A 26,740-nucleotide genomic window follows, 5' to 3' on the forward strand; every position below is an offset into this window, starting at 1 on the left:
AATACAATTTTTTTTATTTTACATAAACTATATAATTTATGCATGTATGTATGCATGTGTTTTAGTTTATTTATTTAATTGAAAATATAAAAAAGTAGGGAATTTTAGTTTAGGTCGATCTTGATTTTTTTTCTCCACTGTAGTTGGAGCAGCACTTGTGTTATCTCTGTCTTGTTGAACTGAGTACTCAGCACCAGTAGACATAAACATCCTCCTGTGAAGAGAGCGAGACTCACAGAGAGAGAGAGAGAGAGACAGCTGTTGTAATGTATACACACAGACCCATTAGAACCTCGAGCTGTTGTGTCTGCTGATGGATTGCACTTCATTTGGATCTCTGATTTAAACAAGTAACACATAATCCAAACCTCTGACTTGACTTTTTTCCCACATCGTGCTCTCTGTCTCTCTCTCTCTCTCTCTCTCTCTCTCAGTCGGTCTCTCGCACACGTCTTGTTCCACTGAAGGGCAGCGCTGGGGACTCTCATTTGATGACAAGGCTGAACATGCACTTGTGCAATTGGCGGTGTGTGTTTGTGTGTGGCAGACACACTCGGGACTCCCACTCTTCAGGATTCTTCCTTTTAATTCCTTAATTGGATTAATGTCGCTCTGAGCCTGGAATCAGGCGATTAGTATGCACATGACCCGATTTCCTTAAGCGCTCGCACAAGAGTCACTCTCTCTCGTTCAGCCGCGTCTCGCGCCACGGACGTAAATAAACACACATTCCCGTTGGGGATCCGCCTGACAAGACAGCATCATCCTTTATAGCTCACTGTATTCCCGGCGTAATGACTCCGCCGCTGCTTTTTCACGGAGACTGGGCTTCCCCAGGTTCAGCGTGTGTTTCTTTTTAGACCTCCCGCCATCCTTTCCGTTACTCCAATCCCTCTGTTCATGTATCAACAGCGTTTCATTTCTGCAGTTTGGTTTATTAGAGGTGGTGGAAGGAGGGGGGAAGTTAGTAGGATGGGCGCAGGCATAATTTCAGCCTTTGCTGCTGACGCTCGGCCCACGGCGTGCATGAGACGGAGAAAAAAGAGAGAAAAAAGTCAATAAAGCAAAGCAAACAAGAGGAAACGTTTTATTAAAGGGAAGTTGGCGGAGGGCGTAGAGGAGAGGAGGAGCGAGGGGCTTTATATGCTGTTCAGTACAGTGGGGGTAGCACAAACCAGACTGACTTATGGTGTAAAGTCTGGTCCACTTTGCTACATATTTTGGCCAAAACTGAACGCAAGTTTGCTTTTGTCTGAATGTGTCATTTCTTCCTCTCAAACTCTCATAATCTTAACCTGGTGCCTTGTAGGGGTTGCACCGATTAATCGTCTAGTCGACTAGTCGACTTTAATGCTCTGCCATGACGCTTTAAGCTTGCCGTCGACTAGTCGCTGGTCCTATAGAGGGCGCAACAGGATAAGAAGTCTTTGAAGTCGACATTTACGCTTTGTGAAAACAGCTAAATAATAGATAAATGCATACTCCGAAAGCGCTCCACAACATGAGTATACATCTTGATGTTTAAAACTGAACAGGAGGATGCACGTTTTAAAAAGCTTGTTGTAATTGTCGTTCTAATCTAATGCACTGCTGCGTTGTAACGCACACACATAGGCTACATACAGTAGCTCGCTCGTACATCACGTGCAGATCGTGCGCACACACATCATTCAAAAGCGCGGTGGGGAAATGAATTGTCAACACTGTTCCATGATTTCTGGCTAATATAGCTTAGAAACTGAAAAGTTCTAGCATATATTTCTTAGTAATTAAAACCCACAGCTTCATTATTAGGCTAGTAGAGAGACGCTGCCAGGTAGAATTAATTCACACACGCAATCGCTCTCTCACTAATGACTTATATAAATGTAATCTTTACAGTGCTACTTTATCTGCTGATTTAGAACGAGCAGAAATCTGTGAGAAATATAACGACCCAAAGACAAAATAACTGATTAGTTACTGATTATACTGATTAGCAAAGTATTATAGGAACAATAGCCATGTAGGCAGCGCTGTGTCATATCTGTGCACAAGGTGTTTGAGTCTCAGCTCAAGGTTTAAGTGTTTTTGTTCAATAATGACGTCATAAGGGACTAGTCGACGTCGACTCGACTTTTTATCACGTAAATGTCGACTTTAAAAAATCTGAAGTCGTTCAACCCCTAAACTGTTTTGTTTCCCTCCTGGCTGAACCTGTGTGCCGCACTTGTGTTTCTGATGCTGTGATTTATAACTACTTTCTAGTTTTGTGTTCAGTATCCATCAGGCGGTCAGTATCAGGTCTGTGGGTGTGCTGTCTGAGGCCGAGACTACCGTGCTACATGATGGTCAGTTGAATCATGCAGGAGGTTTTAGGTTCATGTATGGTTTAAACCAGGCCAGGGTGGATCAGGTTTCCTTTTCTTTCTGCTCTCATTCATTTTCATTAATTTAATCATAGATCTAATATTTAGCTTTTCCAAGTCTCTGGGAGTTCAGGGCAGAATGAGTGACTGCTGTGGTTTTCCGATGTTTTCTATATAATGCTGTGTTAATCTTGACAAATTTTCACAGTTTATTGTCTTTTTTGTCATGATAAAATGTTAAATGATAAAACAATTTTAATCAATTAATTAGTTTTAATTGAAATATGTAGTTTATTAAAATAATAGATAAAAAGTGCAAGATTTTTTTAACAAGGTCTAGTTTAATATAACATTTTTAAATGTTTAGTTTATTATTTTTGGTTTTATAAAATGCAGTGTTAATATTGTAAACAAAATTACAGTCAAATTTTAGTTAAAGAAGATGAAAAATGTTGATTTTAAATAAAATTAGAGCTGGGAAATGATTAATCACGATTAATCTCATCCAAAATAAATGTTTTTGTGTACATAATATATGTATGTGTACTGTGTATATTTATTATGTGTATATATATATAAAGATACACACATACAGTATATATTTTGAAAATATTTACATGTATTTACATGTATATGTTTATATTCATATAGGCCCGGTTTCCTAGACAGGGCTTAGACTAAGCCAGGATTAGACCATAGTTCAATTAGGACATTTAAGTAATTTTTATAAACATGCTTAGAAAAAAACATTACTGGTGTGCATCTTGAGACAAAACAAAGGCACTGATATATTTTAAAATCAATCAGTGCAATTTTATTTCAGTTGAAACAACTCAGACTTACATTTTAGTCTAGGTCTAGGTTTAAGCCTTGTCTGCGAAACCGGGCCATAATGTATATCATATAGAAATATATTTATATATAAACATAACATATTTTCTTAACTATGTACATGCATGTTTGTGTATTTATATATACATAATACACACAGTATGCAAACATATATTATGTACACAAAAACATTTATTTTGGATGCGATTAATCGTGATTAATTGTTGCCCAGCACTAATTAAAATATACAAATTCTTGAAAATAAGTGGAAATACTTATTATGATTATTATATATATATATATATATAATTCAAATATTAAAATTTCTCCTCAACTAAATATTTTTTTATTTTTTGAAGCACAATGTTAATCTTGTCAACAAGAGTACTGTTGAAAAAAAAAATTCATACATCTTTTTAAATATTTAAATCTCATCATTATTTTTTCTAAAATTAGATGACGTTTTAGTTATACAAAAAAATTGCTATAATTAATAGGGATTTCATATATAATTTATATATAATTTAAATGATTATACATATAAATATTTTATATATAAATGTAGATTTTTTCTTAAACATATATATGCTTGGTGTGTGTGTGTGTGTGTGTGTGTGTGTGTGTGTGTGTGTGTGTGTGTGTGTGTATACACACATATATTTATTTATACTACAGGGCCGATTGGCTGGCGAACGTTCTAGAGGTGTGCATTATTTTCAGGGAAACGCACGGCGAACGTAGTTCCAGGCAGCTTTTGACCGCAGTACATGTCTATATCACTTCGCACACGATTCAGTTATTTCAAAGGTCCTTACAGCCCAAAACAGCAAAATAACCAACAGCTACAGTGACACTGGCAAAGCTAATACATACGGTAAACAACATGATAAAAACGACAGAATATGTCCATGTTTTTTCCACAATATTATGTTTTATCATGTACGGAAAGCACATACTCTATTTCTCTCGCTCTCTCTCACTCACAGACGCACATACATAGTTAGCATTCGCGCTAATGTTGTTAGCGCATCTCTGATGATAAACAACTTAAAAACGACATGACAGTTCTCACGCGAGGTAACAACGGCGTGGTCTTGAAGAAAATGAACTTAAAGTTTAACTGTCAGTAGAGACGATGCTGCCAGTCACCTTTGAGAGACACACAGACTTGAGAGGGGTCATTTACGATCTTAAACTCTCTCCCCCCTCTCTTGCCGTCCGTCTGCTTGTATGTTGGTCTGTCTAAACTTCATTATTGACTGCATTAGTTTGCTATCAACGGCTCAAGCGTCGTTACTAGGTCTAAAATGACGTTTTAGAACTAGCGACGAAGCTGTTGGATGAGCTGCGTAAGAAATTAATCCTACTCACAATAGCATTTTAAGGAAATGTACATTATATGTACCTTACATATATATAAATATATACATATATTTATATTTATTCCATGGAATGTCTGGAAACTGGATTCTGATTGGCTGGCAGGTGTGCAGTAAAACCGTTAATGCACAGGTAGTTCCAAGTCAGTTAAATCACCGTCCTATATTAATGCGCTGCTATAATTGATGCACGCAAACACACACACACACACACACACAACTGTCATCTCTCTCTCGCCTTCTCGCTCACTCTCGGTCGATCGATAATTTACTGAAACAAATGCTATAATTCATTCAAATAAATGTGATCTTACCGTACTATTTCATCTCTGTGTGATTTAAAGCAGGCAGAATGCTAGAGCTGTAAATAACCGTCTTTTTTACCTATTCGGTCAAATATTGTGCTGCAAAGAGCAGTACTAGTTTTAACTTGTATATAACTTGGCAAATAACCATGGAATAAGCGGGATAATCAACGGTTTGCCGTGCATTAAAGGATTTTAAATGCACGACGTGGACTTTTGCCTCTGCGAATCATATATATATATATATATATATATATACACAGTACACTTATAATATGTAAACACAAACTTTTATTTCGGATGCGATTAATCAGCTCTAATAATGAATAAAGGTGACATTATTAAATATAGAAATAATTCTATAAGAAAAACAAAACATATACAGTAGACTATGACCAAGACAAAAACGCATATAGAAATATAATTTTATATTTTTGACTGGAAAAGACCTTTTAAAGTGGTGGATTTTGCCAGATTTGAGGTGACCACACCCATAATGCATTGGCGAATAGCGACTGCAGTGCTCTTGGTGAACACAGGCCTTTCATTTCAGTGGTAGAGCTCGTGGGAAGGTGGTAGGGACATTTGGGAGGAGAAGACGGCTGTAATATGCTGGGAATTCTGTAGCTTCGATTACACCGTTTCATGTAGAGGGAAACTGTTCCTAGACCAGCGCAAAAAGCCTGCTTTCATCCTGAGGCGAGTGAGTGGGTGAGAGGAGACAAAGTGTCTTGACGGCTGTGATCCCAGCATCCACCCCGGCACCAGCGGCCTAGCGTCTTTCCAGACCTGTAATTCGGCTGGTCTTTTCCTGCTTTCTTGACTTTTTTCCCCCCTACTTGCTGTCGTTTCTGCCTGGGGCTTGAGCTGTGGCCTGGTGCTCTGTTTATCTTGTGAGAGCAGTCATTTAGTAATTTCACACCCATAAATGTCTTCCTTAACCTCATCCCTCTCACCCACGTTAATTAACTTTTATCAGTTTAGGAAATGAAACCGCACTCGCCTTCACCTCGCTGTTTAATTGGTGGTGTTGGTTGTTTTAGAGGACACGAGGGCAGAGTCTCTGTCAGGGGAGACACACAGGAAACCACAGCGGTATGCGCTGAAACTAACATCACATGTGTGGTGCTTTTTTCATCCGCGCAGAATTCACTGCTGTTAATCTTGTAAATGTTATGCAGACGTCGTCTTAAGCGCAAATCGGTCTGTGTTTAATAGGCTGATTTGATGATTCTATATGCTGCATCGCACCATGAGCAAATCGTCTGCGGTGAGCTGCCTTATCTTTAAATTATATTATGTCTAAAGTTTATTAAAGCCGTGCCTCTGTAGCATATAGGTTAATCAAGCTTATTGGAGCGTTGCAAATTCGCTTTGTTTCTTCGCTGCTGAGAAAAACAAAAGATGCGTGTGGAAATATAATGAGTGTCCGTTTGGTTTGTATGCGTTGTGCATGTGTAATGGATTTGATTTAACCCTTGTCGGCTTGAATGTATAAAGTCTTGCGCATTTTCCTTCAGGGATGAATAAAGTTGTATCTCTTTGATGCTCTTCGATCCAGGGTTTCCTCATTATCATTCCATCACCCTCTTTTTCACTCTCTCTTTGTGTGCGACTGTGTTTTGGGTGATGTAGGTCAGTGGTTCTCAACATGCTTTTGCTTCAGGACTCAGATCAAGTCCATTTTAAAAGTCTATTGTTTTCTATTTTGTCCCTGTTGGCTTGTCATTATTTGGATGAGAGTGAATTATGGTTTCTTATTCTTCTTTGTAGGTCTTGTCGCAGATTGTGTGGACGCGTGTGCGTGTGTGTGTGTGTGTGAGTGTGTGAGAGAGAGAGGCTACAGCCGAGAGATCACAGGGACTTCATTAAGGAACAGACTGCGCACTTATGTTCCAAAACTCTCCCTCTCTCTTTCTTTTTAACATCTCATACCCTCACTTTCTCTCGTTCTGTATCTCTCTCTCTGTCTCTCTCTCTCTCATTAACTTTTATTCTTGATAATTCGTTTAGTCTTTCCCCACAATTGCACTCTATTTCTGTCTAATTTAGTTAGAGCGATTATTTTAGGCTGAATGTTAGACTTTGGTACATTTATCAAATCTTCATGTATTGTCTCTGTATAATGGCTGCGCTGTAATTGTGGAGGTCCACTTTATAATTTTCAATAATTCAATTCAATAATACTGTCATTTTGAGGATTTTTTTAACCATTGTTTAATTTTGTCCTGCAGGCAGTGGACTGATAGGGAACTCCTCTGCTTCTTTCATGGGAACGTTTCTGGCCAGCAGTCTGGGATCTCCCCCCTCTCACCCCAGCGGACCCCCATCATCCCCCTCTTCTCCGCCCTATCGCTCTGGACCTCACTCCACAGCCCCGTCACAGATCTGGTTCCCACACTCACATGAAGGTGCTCTATCTGTCTGTCTGTCTGTCTGTCTATCTATCTATCTATCTATCTATCTATCTATCTATCTATCTATCTATCTATCTATCTATCTATCTATCTATCTATCTATCTATCTATCTATCTATCTATCTATCTATCTATCTATCTATCTATCTATCTATCTATCCTTCTGCAGGTTCTTTCATCATTCCATCCATCAATCCATCCATACATACATACATCGCTCTATCTTTCGTTCTGTTTCTGTCCGTCATATTATCTGAAAAATCTATTGTTCCATTTATCTATCATTCATCTATTGTTCTGTCTTTCTATCTATCGTTCTGTTGCCTAAATGTTATATCTGTCTAGCTATATTCTATCTATCGTTCCATCAGTATCTGTCGTTCCATCCATCCTTCCATTGTTATATCATTCCTTTTTCTATCTATCCTTCTATTTTCAGTATCTACAGTTCTTTCTTTCTATCCATCATCCATTGTTTTATCTTTTTTTTCGAACTTTCTATTTGCAGTATCTATAGTTCTCTTCATCCATCCATCTATTAATTAATTCATTGTTCTATCATTCTTTTTCTATCTATCATTCTATCTGCAGTATCTATAGGTCTTTCTATCCATCCATCCATCATTTATCCATCGTTCTATTATTTTCTATCTATCATTCTATGTACATTATCTATAGTTATTTCGATCATCCATCCATCCATCTATCCACCCATCCATCCATTCATTCATTGTCCTATCTATCATTATTTTTCTATCATTTTATATGCAGTATCTATAGTTCTTTCCAACCATCTATCCATCATTCTATCATTTTATCTACAGTATCTATAGTTATTTCCATCCATTCATTGTTCTGTCATTCTTTTTCTATTTATCATTCTACCTGTATCTGTCTGTCCATCCATCCATCCATCCATCCATCGTTCTATCATTTGTCTATTATTCTATCTACAGGATCTATAGTTCTTTCCATCCATCTATCCATTCATTGTTCTATCTATCATTCTTTTTTTATCTATCATTCTATCTGCAGTATCTTTGTCTTTCCATCTATCCGTCCATCCGTCCGTCCATCGTCCTATTATTTTTTATCTATCATTCTGTTTACAGTATCTATAGTTATTTCCATCCATCCATCCATCCATTCATTCATTGTTCTATGATCCTTTTTCTATCTACCATTCTATATGCGGTATCTGTAGTTCTTTCCATCCATCTCCCCACTCAGTCATCCGTCCATCCATTGTTTCATCTGTTCTTTTTCTATCATTCTATCTACAGTATCTGTCTTTCCATCCATCCACTGATCTATCATTTTTATCTATCATTCTATCTACAGTATCTATAGTTCTTTTAATTCATCCATCCATCCTTTTGTTCATGTTCGTTTATCTATCGTTCTATCATTCTGTCAATCTGTTCTTCAATACTAGTGTTGTAGAAATACCCAGCATGTGTTCTAATAAAGACAAAAACATAATTTACAGTATGTTTGAGAGTCAGTGTGCTGTGCTCTATTAGTGTACAGCTTTCTTCATTCTGTTTTTTATATATATGATCTTGAACATGTTTTTCCCCTTACGAGCACTCAGTCTGCTTATATTTGAATTTAGTCTGTCCATAATGCACAATATGTTCCTTCAAATGTATAATAGCTCTTTATATAAATGTTTATGCCTTAAGTGTGTGTGTGAGCATAGCGTGTATTTGTGTTAACATGCGCACATGGCTGTGCTTTTTAAATAGTACGCACAGCTGAGCACTTGCTATTGGTATTTTCACAGATCCGTGTACAACCGCGTACAAGTGTATGTGTGTGTGTATCGGTGCGGGTTAACTGCTCTGTATCTGCGGAGCTCTTGGCAGCTGGCAGAATGGAACAGTAATTGTGGTTGGCAGCGAACACAGTGGTGTTACTGCTGGCACCCAGCGCTACTGTAACTGAATGACTGAACAAATCTGCGCGTGCGAGACGGAACGAGAGAGTTAGAGGGAGAGGGGAAAAAGTACGCCGCCGTAGCCGACCTAGTGCATATTCGGCTGCGCACGGAGCTTTATATAAACCATCAATAACCCTGCAACAATAACAATAATCATAACTGTAATGATGATGCTTCTGATTACCACCATAAAAATAATAATAATAAAACTAATAACAATAATATTAATAACAGAATGTGTCTATAATGATGCAAACGGCCCCATCGTGATGATAAGAGCTTATTATCTGAATCAGTCTTTAATTGTGCTTAGCCCCTCGAAGCAGCTGATTGGATGGCTCCGTTTCCCCCCCAGCCGTGTCCCTGCACTCCCTCCTTCATTTGCATAAAAAGCATGTCATCAAAACGAGCCATGCAATTACCCCAGCCCCGTTCCCCTGGAGACGGTCCAGCTACCGATGATGTGACGCCCCACCTGACCCATTAGGCCAGGGGGGTGAAAGGGGGAGCACTGCAGAGAAAAGCGTTAGTTGATTGGATGCAGCGGGATCTCCTGTGTGGTCCGGGAAATTGTTAATTAATATTCATTAACTTTATGAGGATGGTGCTGTAATGTCTGTCGGCAATTTAGTAAATTACCTTAAAAGCAAAAAAATATATAAAGGCGAGGAAATGCATTTTGAGCATCATTGGGATGGGATTTTATGGGGAAGTCGCTATAGTCGTGTGGCCACCTGACTGCAAAGAGACGTTGCAATGAGGCTCACTAATGATTTTGGGGGGCTGATGTGGGGTTTCCTCAGCTAGACCCAAGGGTCTCGTGACCCTTACGGTTAAACCCAACAGCAACGGTCTACTTCCTGCTCAGACAACAGACACTCACAAACGGGGTGTGCATCTGTGTGGCTACGTGAATGCGGTTTTAACTGAGAGATGCCGAGGGTAAGAAGCATCACCACAGGGAGGGTGCTGGTTTCCGGACTCTGTTAAGCATGTGTGTGTGTGTGTGTGTGTGTGTATATATATGTGTATTTGTGTGTGTGTGTGTGTGTCCTCTTTGCCTTTTGGCCCCTCGGCTCCTCTTTTGGCTATGAACAGTTTGTGGTCAGGCACCACTTTTCAGTGCCTCCTTTATCTCTCCCGGTCAGGTGTGTGTGTACGTGTGTGTAAATGTGTATCTGAGAAAATTTGTGTTTGTAGTCATATCATAAAAATAAGCCAACGATGAGACATGCTGGCTTAACCTAACTGATAACCAGACAACTAAACACCCAACCGCCCCAAGGCAGACAGATCAGCCAAAGGTGTGTGTTTTCCAAACAGAGAAAACAAGATATGAAGTGGACTCAAACGTTATACTCAAAATGTATATTTTTTGCCTCATGGAGCACATGAGAAAAGTATATATAATATATGCAAAGTAGAGTTGAGATCAAACGTTTACATACACCTTGTAAAATCTTCAAAATGTTAATTATTTTACCAAAATAAGAGGGATCATACAAAATTGATAAAAATTATCCCGTTCAAAAGTTTACATACACTTGATTCTTAACACTGTTTTGTCACCTGAATGATCCACAGCTGTTTTTTTGTTTAGTGATAGTTCATGAGTCTCTTGTTTGTCCTGAACAGTTAAACTGCCCGCTGTTCTTCAGAAAAATCCTTCAGGTCCCACAAATTCTTTGGTTTTTCAGCTTTTTTGTGTATTTGAACTGTTTCCAACAATGACTGTATGATTTTAAGATCCATCTTTTCACACTGAGGACAACTGAGGGACTCATATGCAACTATTACAGAAGTCTCAAACGCTCACTGATGCTTCAGATGGAAACACAATGCATTAAGAGCCAGGGGTGAAAACTTTTAGAATTTAAAGACCACGGTAAATTTTATTTATTTTGTCTTCTGGGTAACACGTAAGTATTCTCTGTAGTTTCTGAAAGGCAGTATTAAATAAAAAAAAAAAAAGAAAAAAAGAAAAAGAAAAATGTACACATCTTCATTCTGTTCAAAAGTTTTCACCCCTGGGTCTTAATGCATTGTTTTTCCTTCTGAAGCATAAGTGAGCATTTTTGTAATAGTTGCATATGAGTCCCTCAGTTGTCTTCATTGTGAAAAGATGGATCTCAAAATCAAACAGTCATTGTTGGAAAGAGCTCAAACAGACAAAAATGCTGAAAAACCAAAGAATTTATGGGCCTTTTTTTTTTTTTGATAAATTCAGCTAATATTTTCTCTACATCCAAGGATTTGCTTCTGTCCATCGGTTGGAGGATGATTAAGATATTTTATTCACATTTTTGAAGTAAAAAAAAGAAACATACATGGATGAATGAATTGTTCACAATTAGATCAATAATATGTATTTTCATTTCATCCCAGTTTTGAATGCTGTGACTGAATCGAATCAGTGAGTTGAATTCAAGAACCAGTTTCCCCCAAAAAAATTTGATCTAGATCTTTTCATTTTAAATATTTTTAATCAAATAATCAAATCATTTAAAAAAAAAAATCAAAAGAATGTTCTTCTCTCATTTTACAAACTAAATAACACAATTCAAAGAAATGATCTGACTCAAAAGATCTGACTCTTTTGCCTTTGGTCTGCCATGAACTCTCAAAGGCAGAAGGTGGAGGATTTTCATTGAATAATGACTTAATTTTTGGCATTGTTTACACACAAAGCTATTGTATGATTTCAAAAGATATAGAATACAGCTCATGAATCACTTTTATGATACTTTCATGGTAGTTTTTTGAGATTTTGAAACTTGACAGACCCATTCACATTCGTTATACTGAAAATAGTGGTCAGGATATTGTTAAAAATGAATAAGTTTAAGATGGCATGAGGATGAGTAAATTTTTTAGGTGAGCTGTCCCTTTAATTTCAAGCATGCTTGTTAGAGTCAATTTAGAATGAAGATTTGCTATTTTTAACCTTTTCCATAAAGGTTTTCCTGTAAAACTAAAGTGCGGCTTGTGTGTGTACATCACTATCACGTTAAAAGCAACCCAGACACCTGTTTTCCCATCTGTGTGAACCCTGTGAGAAACATCAGGTTGCAATTGTGCCTGACCAGAGGATGCTTGTGTTTATGCTATCCCTCTTTCTTCCGCACACACACTCGCACACAATTGTGCCCTCTAAATCCTCTAAACAAGTGTTGTGAGAGGCATTAACCGCGCAGCTGAGTGCTTCGCTGGGTGTTAATGTAAAACGCCTGGAGCAGGTAGAAGTGAAGTCGGAACAGCAAAAGCTCTAAGATTTTATACTTTGAGTGTGCGTAAGGGTGTTAGGTAGGTCTGCGTGCTACGTTTGTGCGAGAGAGAAAAGGAGAGCGAGGGAGTTGGCTCAAAGCAACAGAGAGGGGATCACCTTTGAAGTCCCAGCTGGTGGAGGAAGCCAGGCTTGGCTTGGCACGTTGCATGCAGCGACTGTGAATGTATGTGTGTGTGTGTGTGTGTGTGTGTGTGTGTGGAGTGTGTTTAGCCTGGGAAAAGACATGGAGACAGTTTGTATATTTCATAATAAATGAGAGTGTAAGAGGAAAATAATTGGTTACAGTAGCTCATGTACACCCTCTCAAATATATGTTCTCCCACACACACACACACACACACACACACTCTGTCCAAATGATTGTTTTTAAGGACTGAATCCAGGAAGCCCCAATCGGCATGCTGCCAGCTGGCCAAACTCCAGTGTCGGGCGCCCAGCCAACACACAGATCTGCCACCCGAGACTCTCTCTCTCTCGTTCTCTCTTTTTCATACGCATACTCTCTTTCTCTCTCTGTCTCATTGTCCATCTTTCTTTTATCTCTCACTCATTCAATACCTGAGTTCTTTCTCCTTGATGTACTGAGCCACTCTTCCTCTGCATTAATGCTTTTTTTTGTCCGTCCCTTTCTATTTTTCACCTCCATCCACTTCTTTTCCCTTTTAAAACTTTTTTTCCCACCATTTGTTGCTTTGAGGTTGTAACACCTTCTCTTACTATTGATTATCGATAGCCCATCATCTCTCATTATCTTTTTTCTATCCCATTTCTTTATTATTTTATGTATATAAAACCTTTCTGACTTAAAATGTAGATTGCAACTAAATTATTAAGAAGCACAACTGTTTTCAACATTAGTAATAATAAATTATTCTTAAGCAGCAAATCAACATATTAGGGTGATTTCTAAAGTTAGTGTTAACGGCTGCTGAAAATTCAGCTTTGCTATCCCAGGAATAAATTACATTTTCAGATTATATGAAAATACAAAAGAGTTATAATATTCTGATAGAAATAGAAAAAAATTGACCACCAAGATTTTAATATGCCTTCATAAGTTAAAAAATCTGTTCAACTGCATGCAATTATGTATTGAACATTGTTTTTTATCAAAGCAGTAAGGCACCTCAGGCTTTACGTTACAGTGGTTTTACCACAGATTTTGAAGAAAAGAGGCCTTGTGTGGCTTATTGCCTCTTTTTTTTTCTTGCAACCACAGTGGCCGCATTCTGCAGCCGTTGATTCAGCACATCTCACAATTAACAGAGCTGACAAGATCCCCTCCTCTCCTCCTCCTCCTCTTCCCCTCTCTGTTCTGCTCTCTCCTCCCTCCGTCTGCCTGCTTCGTTCTTCGTTCGCTTCAATTAGAGGGTTAGATGGGCACGTTTGAGTCAGCCCTGTGTTCTTTTTATATCGTACTCCTTTCTTTCTTTCAATATCAGTTTCATTGACAAACTTATCGGCATGAGTAAATATGTATTGCATGGCAATAACAATATTTGTGCTGTAGTGTTAACATATAAAAGTATAAATAAAATAAATATTTTTATTAATTATTAAAAGAGTAAAAAATCTATTCAGCAAGGAATAGATTATCAAGACAGCAAATACTAAACATCTATAAAATGAAGAATTAAAGGAATTAAAATTAAAGGAAAGGTGTGGTCATTTACTGTAAGAAAGACGTGCATCTCTCTCACAGTCTCTCACTCCTTTTTCTTTGTCAGGAATCTTTGTTCACTTATATATGATTAGAGGTGTGTGTGTGTGTGTGTGTGTGTGTGTGTGTGTGTGTGTGTGTGTGTGTGTGTGTGTGTGTGTGCGCGTCTCCATTGTCCTCTTCCAGCAGGTCACACGACACGCAGTGGGATTTGTACTGTACATGGATGGTGAATTTGTCGTGCACATGACAGGCTGTAATCTGAAGCGCTTTATTGTGCTTTACATGTAAAGTATATGACTGTTTCATGAGTGCTGGTAGAGCTGGTATTGAGTTACACTTAGAGCGATTCTTAATAATTGTAACAAATTAACTAGTTATTACCAATTCATATTTTATTTATTTATTTTTTGATTACTGGCACTTTATTCTTGCAGTGATTTAGTTATTTATATTTAACAGTCATGGCAAATAAAATGAGAAATTATAAATATTTTAGAGAGAAATGGGAGGTAGGTATGGAAGCCTGTTTCCACCATTAAAAAAAAATAATTGTGACATTTTTGTCTCAGAGTTCTGATTTTTCTCGCAATTGCGAGTTTACATCTTGCAATTCTCACTTTTTTATCTCCAAATAGTTTTGATAAAAAAAAGTCACAATTCTGAGAAATGTTGACTTTTTCTTAGAATTGCGAGTTTATATCTCGCAGTTGTGACTTTATAACACGCAATTCCAAGTTAAGTCAGAATCGTGAGATATAAACTCTCAAATCTGAAAATATATCAGTCTTTTTTCCCCTCAAAACTGGACTTTGTAACTCGCAAAAAAAGGTCTGATTTGCAGGATATGAACTTCCGATTGCGAGAAAGTGTCAGAATTGCAAGATACAAAGTCAGAATTGACTTTATATTACATAATTTTGAGAAAAAAGTCAGAATTGTGACTATATCTCACAATTCTGACTTTATTTCTGAGAATTAGTGGTTTATTTTTGAGAATTGCGAGTTTATATGTCACAATTCTTACTTTGTTTCTCAGAATTGCTAGTTTATTTCTGAGAATTGCAAGTTTATATCTCACAATTCTTACTTTATTTCTCAGAAATGCAAGTTTATTTCTGAGAACTGCGAGTTTATATCTTGCAATTCTGACTTTGTAACTCGCAATTGTGAGTTTATATCTTGCAATTCTGACTTTGTAACTCGCAATTGTGAGTTTATATCTCACAATTCTGACTAACGCAGTTGTGAGTTTATATATTACAATTCTGACTTTATTTCTGAGAATTGCAAGTTTATATCTCACAGTTCGGACTTTGTTTCTCAGAATTGACAGTTTATTTCTGAGAATTGCCAGTTTATATCTCACAGTTCTGACTTTGTAACACGCAATTGCGAGTTTATATCGCACAATTTGGAGAAAAAAGTCAGAAGCGTGGCGGAAACTGGCTTTCTTTAAGTAGGTGAGGTATGGAGTGGCAGCGGATAATTTGTTAATAATTTCTCATAGATTAAAGAGAAAATGACCTTCCTAAAATAAACATTGGTTCTTAGCTCACCAGTGTTAATGTCTGTATGTATATGATTGAATGGTAGTTCTGAATGGCTCTATTCCTCCTCTCTTGCTCTTTTTCTCATACACACTCACTCACTCACTCACACACACACACACACACACACACACACACACACACACACACAACCACAGATCCTCTTTGACTTTGTTTGGGATACTGTCCAACACTCCCCACCTGTACTTTTCACTGCTTCTCAGTCTTACAGAACAAAAACAGTGTCTTGGCTTCTGAGCCGAATCTCAGTTTGATCTGGCACACTGAGCTCCTGTGGCTCCATCATTCTTCATTTAGATGAATACAGTTTTCATTCAGACTGGGGAGCTGTAGTTTACAATAAGTGTGTTTGATTAGTTATATGTGTGTGCGCCTCGTTTCTCTAGCCTGTAATGGTCTGTGCTGGACTGCGTTTATTGCTCATCATTAGAGTGTGATTGCTTTCAGACTGCCGTGCCGCTCTGCTCTAATTGTTGGCATTTAAATAAATTGTGGAAGGGAGGGATTGTGGTGATTGTGGCCTCCTCTTCTATTCTCTCCTCTGGTCTGACCTCGACTGTGGTGGTCTAGTCTTGTCTGGTCGGTTCAGTTCCCTTATGTTTCATTTTTAAGACTGCACATAATGTTTGAAAAGTTTGGGGTCAGGAAGATTTTTTTTTTTAAAGAAAATATCTGAAAGCATCTGTTTTCAACATTGAAATAGTAAGAAATGTTTCTTGAACACCAATTCAGTATATTAGAATGATTTCTAAAGGATCATGTGGCAGAAACAAAAAAGGCCTAATGTCCCTCGTCTTAGTGCATGTTTACGGTAAATGTGTGCGTTTCTCTGTATCTGCAGATGCTGCAGGAGCTTGAGTGTGTGTGTGTGCACTACATATGTGTGTGTCGATAAAATTGAAATTCTGTGGCTGTAGGAAACAGGTGCAGCCAGAAGGCCTGATATTACACATCTGGACTCCCCTGTGATGTCACTGTCAGCAGGACGCTCCACTGGTGTCAATTAGTAAGAGAGGCAGGAGAGGGGGAGATCTCCTTCCCTCCTCCTTTGTCTCTCAATCGCTTTCTCTCTCGCTCTCTTTCAGACACACTCACACATGTACCTACAGACACTTACGGTCTGTCTCTCTCATAATCTGCCTCTCGAAATGATATGCTCCGTCTCAATCACACTCGCACTCCCTCGTTCACATCTCTCGTTCTCACTTTTACCCTCTTGCTCGTTATTGATGTATGTGTTACACAAAAGGTTTAATTCATGCCACGAATGTCTGTTACTGTAATGAAATTCTTAATAATGGTTCAGGAGGTGTGCGTTCATCAGTTTCACCAACCACAAAACGGTTAGTCTAGGCTGGTTCATGCTGGTTAATGTCATAGCCAGGCTGTTTAATTTCAATGATGAAATTCTGGTCCATAATTTCAGTTATATTTATTTTTTGACTGATAACCCATATTAAATTGTGTATAAATAAATTATAAAGAAAACTTAAAAACTAAAATTTAACAACTTAAATTATGATGGTTTAGAATCACCCTGTCACATGTGCTCACCAGGTTTGGTGAAGTTTTGAGTTTTGGTTAGGCTTTATAGGCTTTTGGGTATATTTGGACGGCCCCTTTTCCAAACAACCTCGTTATAGCTTTTCAAAGGATAAATTTCAAATTTTTTTTGATTATAAACCTAGGACTACTTTGCAAAAGTAGTTTTTTTTTTTTTTTTTTTTTTACATTTTCCGACTTTTTTCATGTGACCTCAGATTCAGCTCTTACATAAATGTTGTGAGTTTGGCGAAGATATCTCATTCCGTTCAAAAGTTACAGCCATTTTAGTAAAGGCAGCCCTGCCTCTTTTGAACATTTCGAACGGCATCCCTTTGTGTTGGAGAGTCGAAAGTTCAACTTTTTTTTCATAATTATTGATATTCGCTCTCCAGATAATCTTCCTGCACAAAAGTAGGTTTTTCAAAATTGCAAAATACCCAAAAATTTTGCCAGTGTGACAGACAATTAATGGGTTTTGTCCAGCGTGAATGTAATGATTCCAACGACATAAGACACTTGTTATGAGTGATTTTGTACTTTTGATTGCTATAGCGCCCCCGTCAGGCCAATTGGGGCAAGCCTTGGTGACATTGAAGACGGTGTGAGTACTACCATCCCTCCAAGTTTCAAATCTCTAATACTTACGGTTTGGTCTATACCCAATAAGTTTTACATGGAGACTGCTGATTCTTGGCCACTCTAACAATTTACAATAGGGTTTCAGTGCTACACACTTGAACCACTAAAAATAAAAAATGATTTGTGTTTGTAAAGATTCATTTTAAGTGAGTGTTAGAAGACGGCAATGGTAATCTAAAGGGAAAATAGCATGCACAATCTAATATTGACCAATAAAAAAATCTCAATCGGATGATGATTGATTTGGTAGATATCATGCATTAATTCGTCCATCTGTCTTCTTCCAAAGTTCTCTATTGTGTCAGGACAGACAGGGTCATGACTGTGTGTGTGTGTGTGTGTGTGTGTGTGTGTGTGTGTTTTGTAGGCTATGGGACAATGGCTACGTGGAATGCTAAGGATGAGCATTATGGACCGCTGTTTACTTTGGCCCCAGACCGTTAAACTTTTAACTGCATCTAATTAAACTTTGTGCAAGGACAGGGTGTCTCAAACAAATACATGCAAAAACACAGGAACATATACTCAGAAAGACACCAGGATACTCTGTCCTTACACAGACTACCATTTCACTGACATACTCTCAAACACACACACACACACACACACACCACAGATGGCTATAATAGCTCTGTGTTGTGGGCGGCTTAAGCACATGACCCTTGTGTGCCTGGCCATTGACCTTTGCTGCTCTGTGGTTGGGTTTCAGCCATGTGCTTAGTTTACACATAAATACACCCCACTGTAGCCTTCACTATCTCAGGACAGCAGTGTCCTTGAAGATACAGAGTCAAACTGAGCAGCCATTTACCTTCCTCTGAACCAGTGGGATGTGCTTGCATAGCTTTTGTAAGAGCATCTTGTATTATTTTGATTCTGTGTATGTCTCTGTCTTTTATTTATGTATTATAAATAATTGCTAACAGAAGTTCTAAAAGCTCTTGTGTAGTTGAACTACTCATAAATGTCGAGTAAAGAACTGAACTTGTTTGTGCAGGGGGTTCTGGGAAAGGTTGTACCGTGCTGTAGGGCTTCATGAACCTGCGTCCAGCCACAGCGAAAGGCCAACACTGTCACTCTCTTTTGTTACATTTGTTTATCCTGACAATGTTCTCTCCCCTCTTTCCTTTCTCTCTCTCAGCCCCAGGGTATCCCCGCTTTTCAGGGAGCCTAGCCCCCACCTTCCTGCCCATGAGCCCCCTAGATCACCATGGCAACAGCAGCGTACTCTATGGACAGCACCGATTCTATGACACTCAGAAAGGTGAGTGAGGTTCCATTTCTTCTGTCAAGCAACAGTAAACAGACTATGCAAAAGTATTTGTCTAAATGCGTTTCTTTCCAAAGATTTCTATCTACGAAGCCTCCCGTCGCAGCCCCACCTTCTCACCGCAAATCACAGCCTCCCACCGCTATCTAGGACCGCCCCTGGCCACCCGCTGGACTCCTGCAGTCGTGAGAGGGAGCCTGGGAGCACAGCTTCCCAAAAGAGCTCCAAAGAGATGGGTGTAGCGGAGCGAAGAGTAGCACCCGGAGGAAAAGAAAAAGAAAGAAGTAAACAAGAGTCCAAGCAGGATCGGCAACATCATGGTCCTCCCACCCTTCACCACCAGCATCAGCACCATCCTCAGCACCACCCTCAAGGCCTAGAAGAAGACTTCCGGCACAAAGACGACCCCAAGCACCTTAGTTCCTGCCAGCTTAGCACCAAGACCCAGAATGGCTCTGATCCAGGGGCCACCACCAGGGGCTCCCTGCCCAGTTGTGTGGGACCGGGGGCCTCTGGTCTGGGGACTCTTCGGCAGACAAGCGTAGACATTAACTGTTGCAAGGAGGGGGTCAGTGGAGAGATGCGAATTAGCGAGCCACCCTCGGACTGTCTTCGCCACAGTGCTATGTTGGGCCATGCCCACGCAGTGCCCTACTCCATGCCCCCTCCCCTGGGCCTAGGCTCTGCCGTGGGAGGATCCTGGCTGCACCCGAGTCATCCACACCATCACCATCCTCATCATCCCCACCCTGATCTTTTCTGCCCACCACCCCCTGCTCCACTAACCATGCCCACTGCTCAGGAAAAGAGCCTTGGCTGGGATTCTGAGGTGACGGGGCCTACCTTTGTGCCCTCTGTGGGGCCACAGGGAGACAAAACCAGTGGACCATTCCAGCTGGGGAACCCTCACTGTCGAGGTGTGGGAGGTGGGATGGTCGCAGTCGGGGGCAGCGCCGGGAAAGAAACGAAAACTCCGGAGAGGAGTAGCAGTGGAAGTCGAGCAGCTACCCTACTGCCTCCTCCGAGTAGCTGCCAAAGAAAATCTTCCCAGCAGCAACACGCATATGGCAAAGCAGACAAGAGCCCAGACTGGCCCCCGGGCCCCCATTCACGCACAAACGAGGTTCAGCACAGTCAGAATCAGCATCCCCACTCGGCTCGTTCGTGTAGCTTGGACAGCAGTGAGGAATCTGATGCCTTCCGTCCCTCTCTGCCACAGGGGACAAAGGGTGGCCACCAAGCTAAAAGTATCATTTATGCCAGCACTCCACCTTTTCGGGACTGTTCCCACTCAGGTCCGTCAAACAGGGCGTCATCCGAAGGTAAAGGTGCCACAGATGTTGACTGTACTCTTCAGAGGAACAGTCAGAGAGTTGCACGGATACGTCATCAGCAGCACAGTAACAGGGCTAGCACTGGTGGACAGGGTCCAGAGTTGGAGCCTGGCAACGGCACACAAGACAAGAGGAAGATAGACATGGAGTCGACATCACAGGGATACAGCGGGCATCAGACCGGCGCTCATCCCTCCTGGGAGGTGCGAGGACACTCGAGTCGACCGGATGAAGAACCACACAAGGCTTACAACTCTCTTGGTGCTGCTTCCCAGGCTTCACATGGGGACCAAGGGCCTCTTCCCCCTCTAACTGCTCCACAGGAGGCCACACTGGGCCCCCAGGGACCTGAAAGCAATGCCATGAGGAGTCTGATGAAGTATAGCAGCCAGCAACCACTGCTGTTCTCTCAGAAGAGCCCGTTTGGTGGCTTGGGCTGCCTCAAGCAGGGGGCAGTTACTGGAGAGAGGAGCGAGAGGAACGAGAGAAACGACAAAAGTGGAAGCGGTTCGAGCTGTGCTCTACAGGAGGTGAAGCAGACCCTGCCCCCCAGGAGAGCCTCGTCATCTGGGGAGAATGAGCGCTCGGAGCGGGCAGGCAAGGACTCAGGGGATGCTCAGGGGGAGGGAGAGGTGCGACAGCCCCCTGTAGGGATAGCGGTGGCCGTTGCCAGGCAGAGAGAGCCCCTGTGCCGCCTGCCAGACGGGCATCCCACCCACAGCCACCATAGCAGAGTGATGCCCAGCATGAAGGGTAAGCGACTCTCAATGGGAGATCTGGTGTTTGTCTGTGTTCTAACAAGCTATATATGAATTTTCAGTTCACTGGATATACTTGACGAACTTTTGAAAACTTCATATGTCTTCAAAACAAGACATGGTCACAAACAAGACATTTTTGGTTGTTAATCCAAAAAACTTGTCAACATTTGATATTTTGTAGGCATAACCATGCCAGTTTGGGTATTTTTAGGTGTTAACGTGACTGCCAAATTGCTCATATACTCATATAGCCACCTGTTTAAAATGCTGAGTAGCTATCACCCAGCTGTACCACCTTACCTGTGTCTGATATCTGAAAATGCTATTTTTTCAGGCAGTATCTTGCTATCCTATTTGTGTGATTTAGCATTCGATTGAAAATAATATAAATGGCATCTGCATAAATGAAACTGGCAAATAAATGTGACCCTGGACATCAAAACCAGTCTTAAGTATCACAGGTATATTAGTAACAATAGCTAACAATACACTGTATGTGTTAGGTGTTGGACGCCCAATGTACCCGCTGGAGCGGGATGTGGATGAAGACACGAAAAGAGTCTGTGAGGAACAGCTTGGACTGCCTTCATACGAAAGAGAACGAGAACTCCTCCTCAGGTATGGCTGTTAGTCAAATTGATGTTTCCAATTGAATTTACCACAATCCAAAACCAACCGGATGAGCACTCTAGTTTTAATGTCTTGAAGAGTAACATTGTGCCATTTTGATGGCTTCCCCTCAGGGAAAACAAAGACAGAGTTGACTTTGCCAGGATCCACCCCTCCAGTAGTTGCCATGGAGATTTGACCTCACACCTTATTGTGCCAGGCGGTAGCCAATTAGGCACTGAGCCATCTGCTCACGCCCACCCCGCCCATCATCACTGGATGCCTCGGACAGGAAGTCCCTCCCTCTGGATGGGACACTCTTATGGTAAGCAAATGCCATCTGTTTTTACCATTTTGATGATATTAGATTACAATATACTTCGCAGTCTTGTTAAATTTCTGCATGTGTTGGTTAATTAGTTTTACCCTACTAAATAATCAATGAATTGCCCATTAGTATTGAAACATAAGACAAAATCTTTCATCATTAAGCAGCTTTCCATGTCTCTGTTCAGGTCTCAGTCATGCAGCATTGCACCAGAACTTGACCCCCGGCTTCTCCGCAACCATGCCCAGCCCCTTGCAGCCAGTCTTGCCCCTGCCTCAGGACCCTTCCACCGCCCTGGTGGTATTGCCTACCGAGCCAGCGGCCCACCCTGCCACCCATCACCTTGGTACTTTAACTTAAAATACTAGTATTTTAATTAACCTTGGTTGTTTAAAAGACAAAAGGTGATTTTAAAGAATCTGTGTTCAATCAATGACTAGAAATAAAAGAGATTTAATGTTTGGCTGAACTTTTCCTTTTACATCCAGACAGTTACTGCAATTTAATCCATGGTCATTCTGTCCACTTGTTCTGTTCTGGAATTCATCTCTGGATTCCGTCCTCTTGGGTCTATTGTCCCTTCCCCCTCTGTATGGTTCCATCTCATCCCCTTCTGCCCCTGTATCATTCTGTAATCATTATTGTGAAACGCTTCACTAAGCCAAGCAGGCATTTACAGCACATTGTAGTATGGACTTAATGGGAACAGTTTCACAAGCGGCCCTAATGCACACTCTGAATGCGCAAAGTGGAATTATTCAAACTGTTTAAACAAATTATCATTTCAAGTAGATAGCTTGCGTATTTGACTTTGAGTGTGTGAGGGGGGAGGGGGGGGTATGCATAGATAAGCGTGCACGAGCGAGAGAAATGGAGATCTAAAGTCACTGTGTGGGTGTACGTTTCAGGGTCTGTTGGTTTAGATTAAATTTGTATGAATACGTTAGTGTTCGCGCAGCAGCGGAATTGGCCCAGGTGGGTTTTTAGGAGTTTGGCTCCTTTGCGTCAATGTGTGGAACCTGAGGAGGTGAGGGGCACAGGGAAAAATAACAATTTAGGGATCAAACTGTTTTGTTATCTTTTGTTCGTTTTGCATGGTTACTTTTCAGTTGCTCTGCGGTAAGGAAGCACAATATATCCATTATTAGCCAACATTATGGATTTATTAGTATTGGTCTGTATCATATTTAATAGTGCATGCTCTTTTCTTCTATCTTTTACATTAGATGACCTTTGCAGTCATCTAATACATACTTAAAATTAAATTAAAATCTTGAAAAAGCACTAATAATTTAATAACAATGTTAAATGTAATCTTAAGCAAATCTCAGAATGAATATACATTTTTTATACTGTACAGTTGTTACAGTTAAAACAAATGATTTTAGGTTTTATTGTTTTGTTTTTAATTGATTTAGACAAAATGTGACCCTGGACCACAAAACCAGTCTTAAGCAGCACGGGTATATTTGTAGCAGTGGGCAAAATGACATTGTATGCATCAAAATTATTGATTTTTGTTTTAAATCCCAAAATCATTAGGATAATAGGTAAAGATTGTGTTCCATGAAGATATTTTGCAAATTTCCTACCGTAAATATATCAAAACAAATAATAATATCAAAAAATAATATCAAAAAATAATATGCATTGCTATGAATTTGCTTTTGGACAACTTTAAAGGTGATTTTCTCAATATTTAGATTTTATTTTAACCCTCAGATTCCAGATTTTCGAATAGTTGTATCTTGGCCAAATATTGTTCTTTCCTAACATTGTAAGATTTCCATACATCAGTGGAAAGCTTATTTATTCAGCTTTTAGATGATGTATAAATCTCAATTTTAAAAAATTAACCCTTATGACTGTCCAGGGTTTCAAACTGAAGTTTAATAATAATGCATCACTACATGGAAAGTGGAGTTACATACTGAAATTTTGGTATTTGCCTGTTGGAAAACATTATTTATTAGCCAGAGTGACCTAGTTAGTAGTTCCAGTAGATACATTTTTCAGAAAGATTATGAAGGCAATGTATTTTATTTTGGAATAAGTTATTAAGCACTTTAAAAGCAAAGGAATATCTAGGATCTGCTCATGCCAGCAGGTTGTGTCGTTCTCTGATACGCCAAGCCATCTGAGCAAAGTTTGGATGTGGTATTCTTAGCATCTCTTTAATGGTTTTAAACTGTACTGTGCTGTGCCTTGTCATGCCATGCTGTGCTCGGTTGTGCTATCGTGTCTGCACAGTTCTGGCATTGTGCTTTGATTTGTTGTGCATCTCTGAATGTCTTTCCACCCTATTATACTGTGCCTTGCTGTGCGGCGCATCGTCGCATGGCTTTTTGCAGTATTGTGCTGTGCTCTGCTGTCCTGTGCTGTGCGCCTCTGTTCGGCATTCCTCCTCCCCACACTGGCTGTGAAATTTAATTAGCTCTCTGCTCCTTAGCGTCACACTCCCCTTTCCGCAACAAAGAAGGGAAGTGCATCCATTGGATCCCTCCCTAGGGAAACATAACCCTGTCCCAGTAATCTTTCCCAAACAAAGGTCCTTGCCATACATCAGGGAAGGAGGGGCGGAGAATATGCAGCATGCAAAACCGAATGGCTGAAAGAAAAACATATTGTGTTGAAATTTCTGTGGGCTGAGGCTCAAGGCTGAGACTAAGTGCTTTGCACAGCTGCGCTTCATCCCTCCACACTCTCTCCCTCTCTCTCCCCCTTCCTCCATCCTTCCTATCTGATCAGCTCGTTTCAGAAATGACCGACTCCTTTCAAATATCCTGCTCGCTTCGTGATTAAATGGCACAGAAGTGCATCTGGGAGATGCCTAGTCACACGTAGGCAGACTTTGGAAGTCTGGTCCACATTTCAGCTTATCTAATTAAAGGGATAGTTCACATGAAAGTGAAAGTTCTGGCATCATTTACTCACGCTCATGTCATTCCAAAAACAGATGACAGTTTGAAGAACTGTTTTTGTCTGTATAATGAAACTCAATGTTTTTTTTCATTGTATGTCTTCGAAATAACTTCCTTTGTGTTCCACAAAAGAAAGTCATACTGGTTTGGAACAACATGAGAGTGAGTAAATAATAATGGCAGATTTTTAATCTTTGGCTGAACTATCCCATTAACTTGCTACTAAGTGCCTCCAACAAAATTCAAAACTATTTTGGACGGCAAGCATTGCCAAATCCAGTGATTTATTTCATCCTCAAAACAAAAACGCTGCTTGTACCAGTTATTTCGCATCACTAAGTCAAATCAGAACTGGCTATTTTAAGTTTAAGCTTGCCATTTTTGCATGCAAAATGCATCATGCCTTGTGAGGCCGAAACAGTGACCTTAACGTTTCCGCGTCTGTCTCCCCTCCTCAAGAGTTTGTCTCTGGGTATAACATCTGTGCTCCTTTTTAAGGCCAACACCCATCACCTAACCCTTATTACAGGCATAATAACTCAAGCCTAGCTCTTGTGAATGAGTGAGCCATTTGGGAGTAGACCCTTCTTGCCCGCTCTCAGCAGGCTGTCAGGAAGGTCTTGTCAGAGGAGCCACATTCATGTGACAGTTTGAGACAGCAGCGCTGAATCGTCTTGACTGGCACTGCAGCGTGCGCGAGCCAGAGATCAGGCAAGTGTGGCTGGTGAGCTCACTGGTGACCGTCGTTTTGCGTTAATCCGTTGAGGTATGACCAGGCTAACAGTGAGTGCAAGGGACAGGAAATGTAAAAAGGAGGCAGTTTGCATTCTCTCTCTGCCCACGGGTTGAGTGCGCTACATGATGAGGAAAGATATGTGGAAATGTGAGGGGGTTTTTTTGCCCTGGGGATGGAGGATGACTTTTGGAAAGAAAAAAGCGAGTGGAAGAAAAGAGGGATGGAAAAGGAGTGGAATCTTATAGCCGTAAATCGATAGGCCTTCAGAGCGATAAGTGAGACTTGCCTTGAGGCAAAAGAAAAACCTTTGTTCATTCTTTTCTCATTCCTTTCTCTTTCTCTCTCTCACTCTCTGTAGATGTAATGGAGCAGCAGGGACTGTGGCCCCCTGTTTACGGAGCCCGAGGGCCCGCCTCACACATGCAGCATCCCGCTGTCTATTCCCGCACCCAGTTTCTACGGCAACAGGAACTGTATGCGCTGCAGCAGCATCAGCACCAGCAGCACCGCGCGGCACAGGCGATGGAGCTGGCGCACAGACACAGTCACTCGCAGGTAACGCTTGAAGCGCACGTACGTATGGTTAGCCACGTTTCCTCATACCCCTCAAGGTGATTTCCCAACAGCTATTTCTCTACAGAAGCCCGGCGTCTTTCAGCAGGCCTACCCAGGGCGCCCGAGGTTGTGAAAGGCCTGTTATTCCTGCTCTCAGAAATTCATAGCAGTTATAGCCAAAGAGCGGCCAGCTTTCATTTTCAAAGCGCATTTTAATGTTGGAAGTTTTGAAAGCGCGGGATTCTTCTCAGGAACGGGGCAGGATTCAGGCTTTTATCTGACTGCTTTTCTACAAAGAAAGCA

The 26,740-nt window shown here is 40.5% G+C and overlaps 1 protein-coding gene across 1 annotated transcript in view; it reads left to right on the forward strand.

Annotated features, from left to right (window-relative positions):
* bahcc1b (BAH domain and coiled-coil containing 1b) overlaps positions 1 to 26,740 on the forward strand; it is a 128,191-nt gene that overhangs the window by 63,964 nt on the left and 37,487 nt on the right. Inside the window, exons 2-8 of the mRNA XM_073828301.1 lie at positions 7,098 to 7,274; positions 19,065 to 19,187; positions 19,271 to 21,280; positions 21,792 to 21,906; positions 22,032 to 22,222; positions 22,413 to 22,571; positions 26,241 to 26,437. Coding sequence (XP_073684402.1) covers positions 7,098 to 7,274; positions 19,065 to 19,187; positions 19,271 to 21,280; positions 21,792 to 21,906; positions 22,032 to 22,222; positions 22,413 to 22,571; positions 26,241 to 26,437 — 2,972 coding nt within the window. The remainder of the gene's footprint in view (positions 1 to 7,097; positions 7,275 to 19,064; positions 19,188 to 19,270; positions 21,281 to 21,791; positions 21,907 to 22,031; positions 22,223 to 22,412; positions 22,572 to 26,240; positions 26,438 to 26,740) is intronic.

Source organism: Garra rufa, chromosome 22, assembly GCF_049309525.1.
Source record: "Garra rufa chromosome 22, GarRuf1.0, whole genome shotgun sequence".
NCBI lineage: Eukaryota > Metazoa > Chordata > Actinopteri > Cypriniformes > Cyprinidae > Garra > Garra rufa.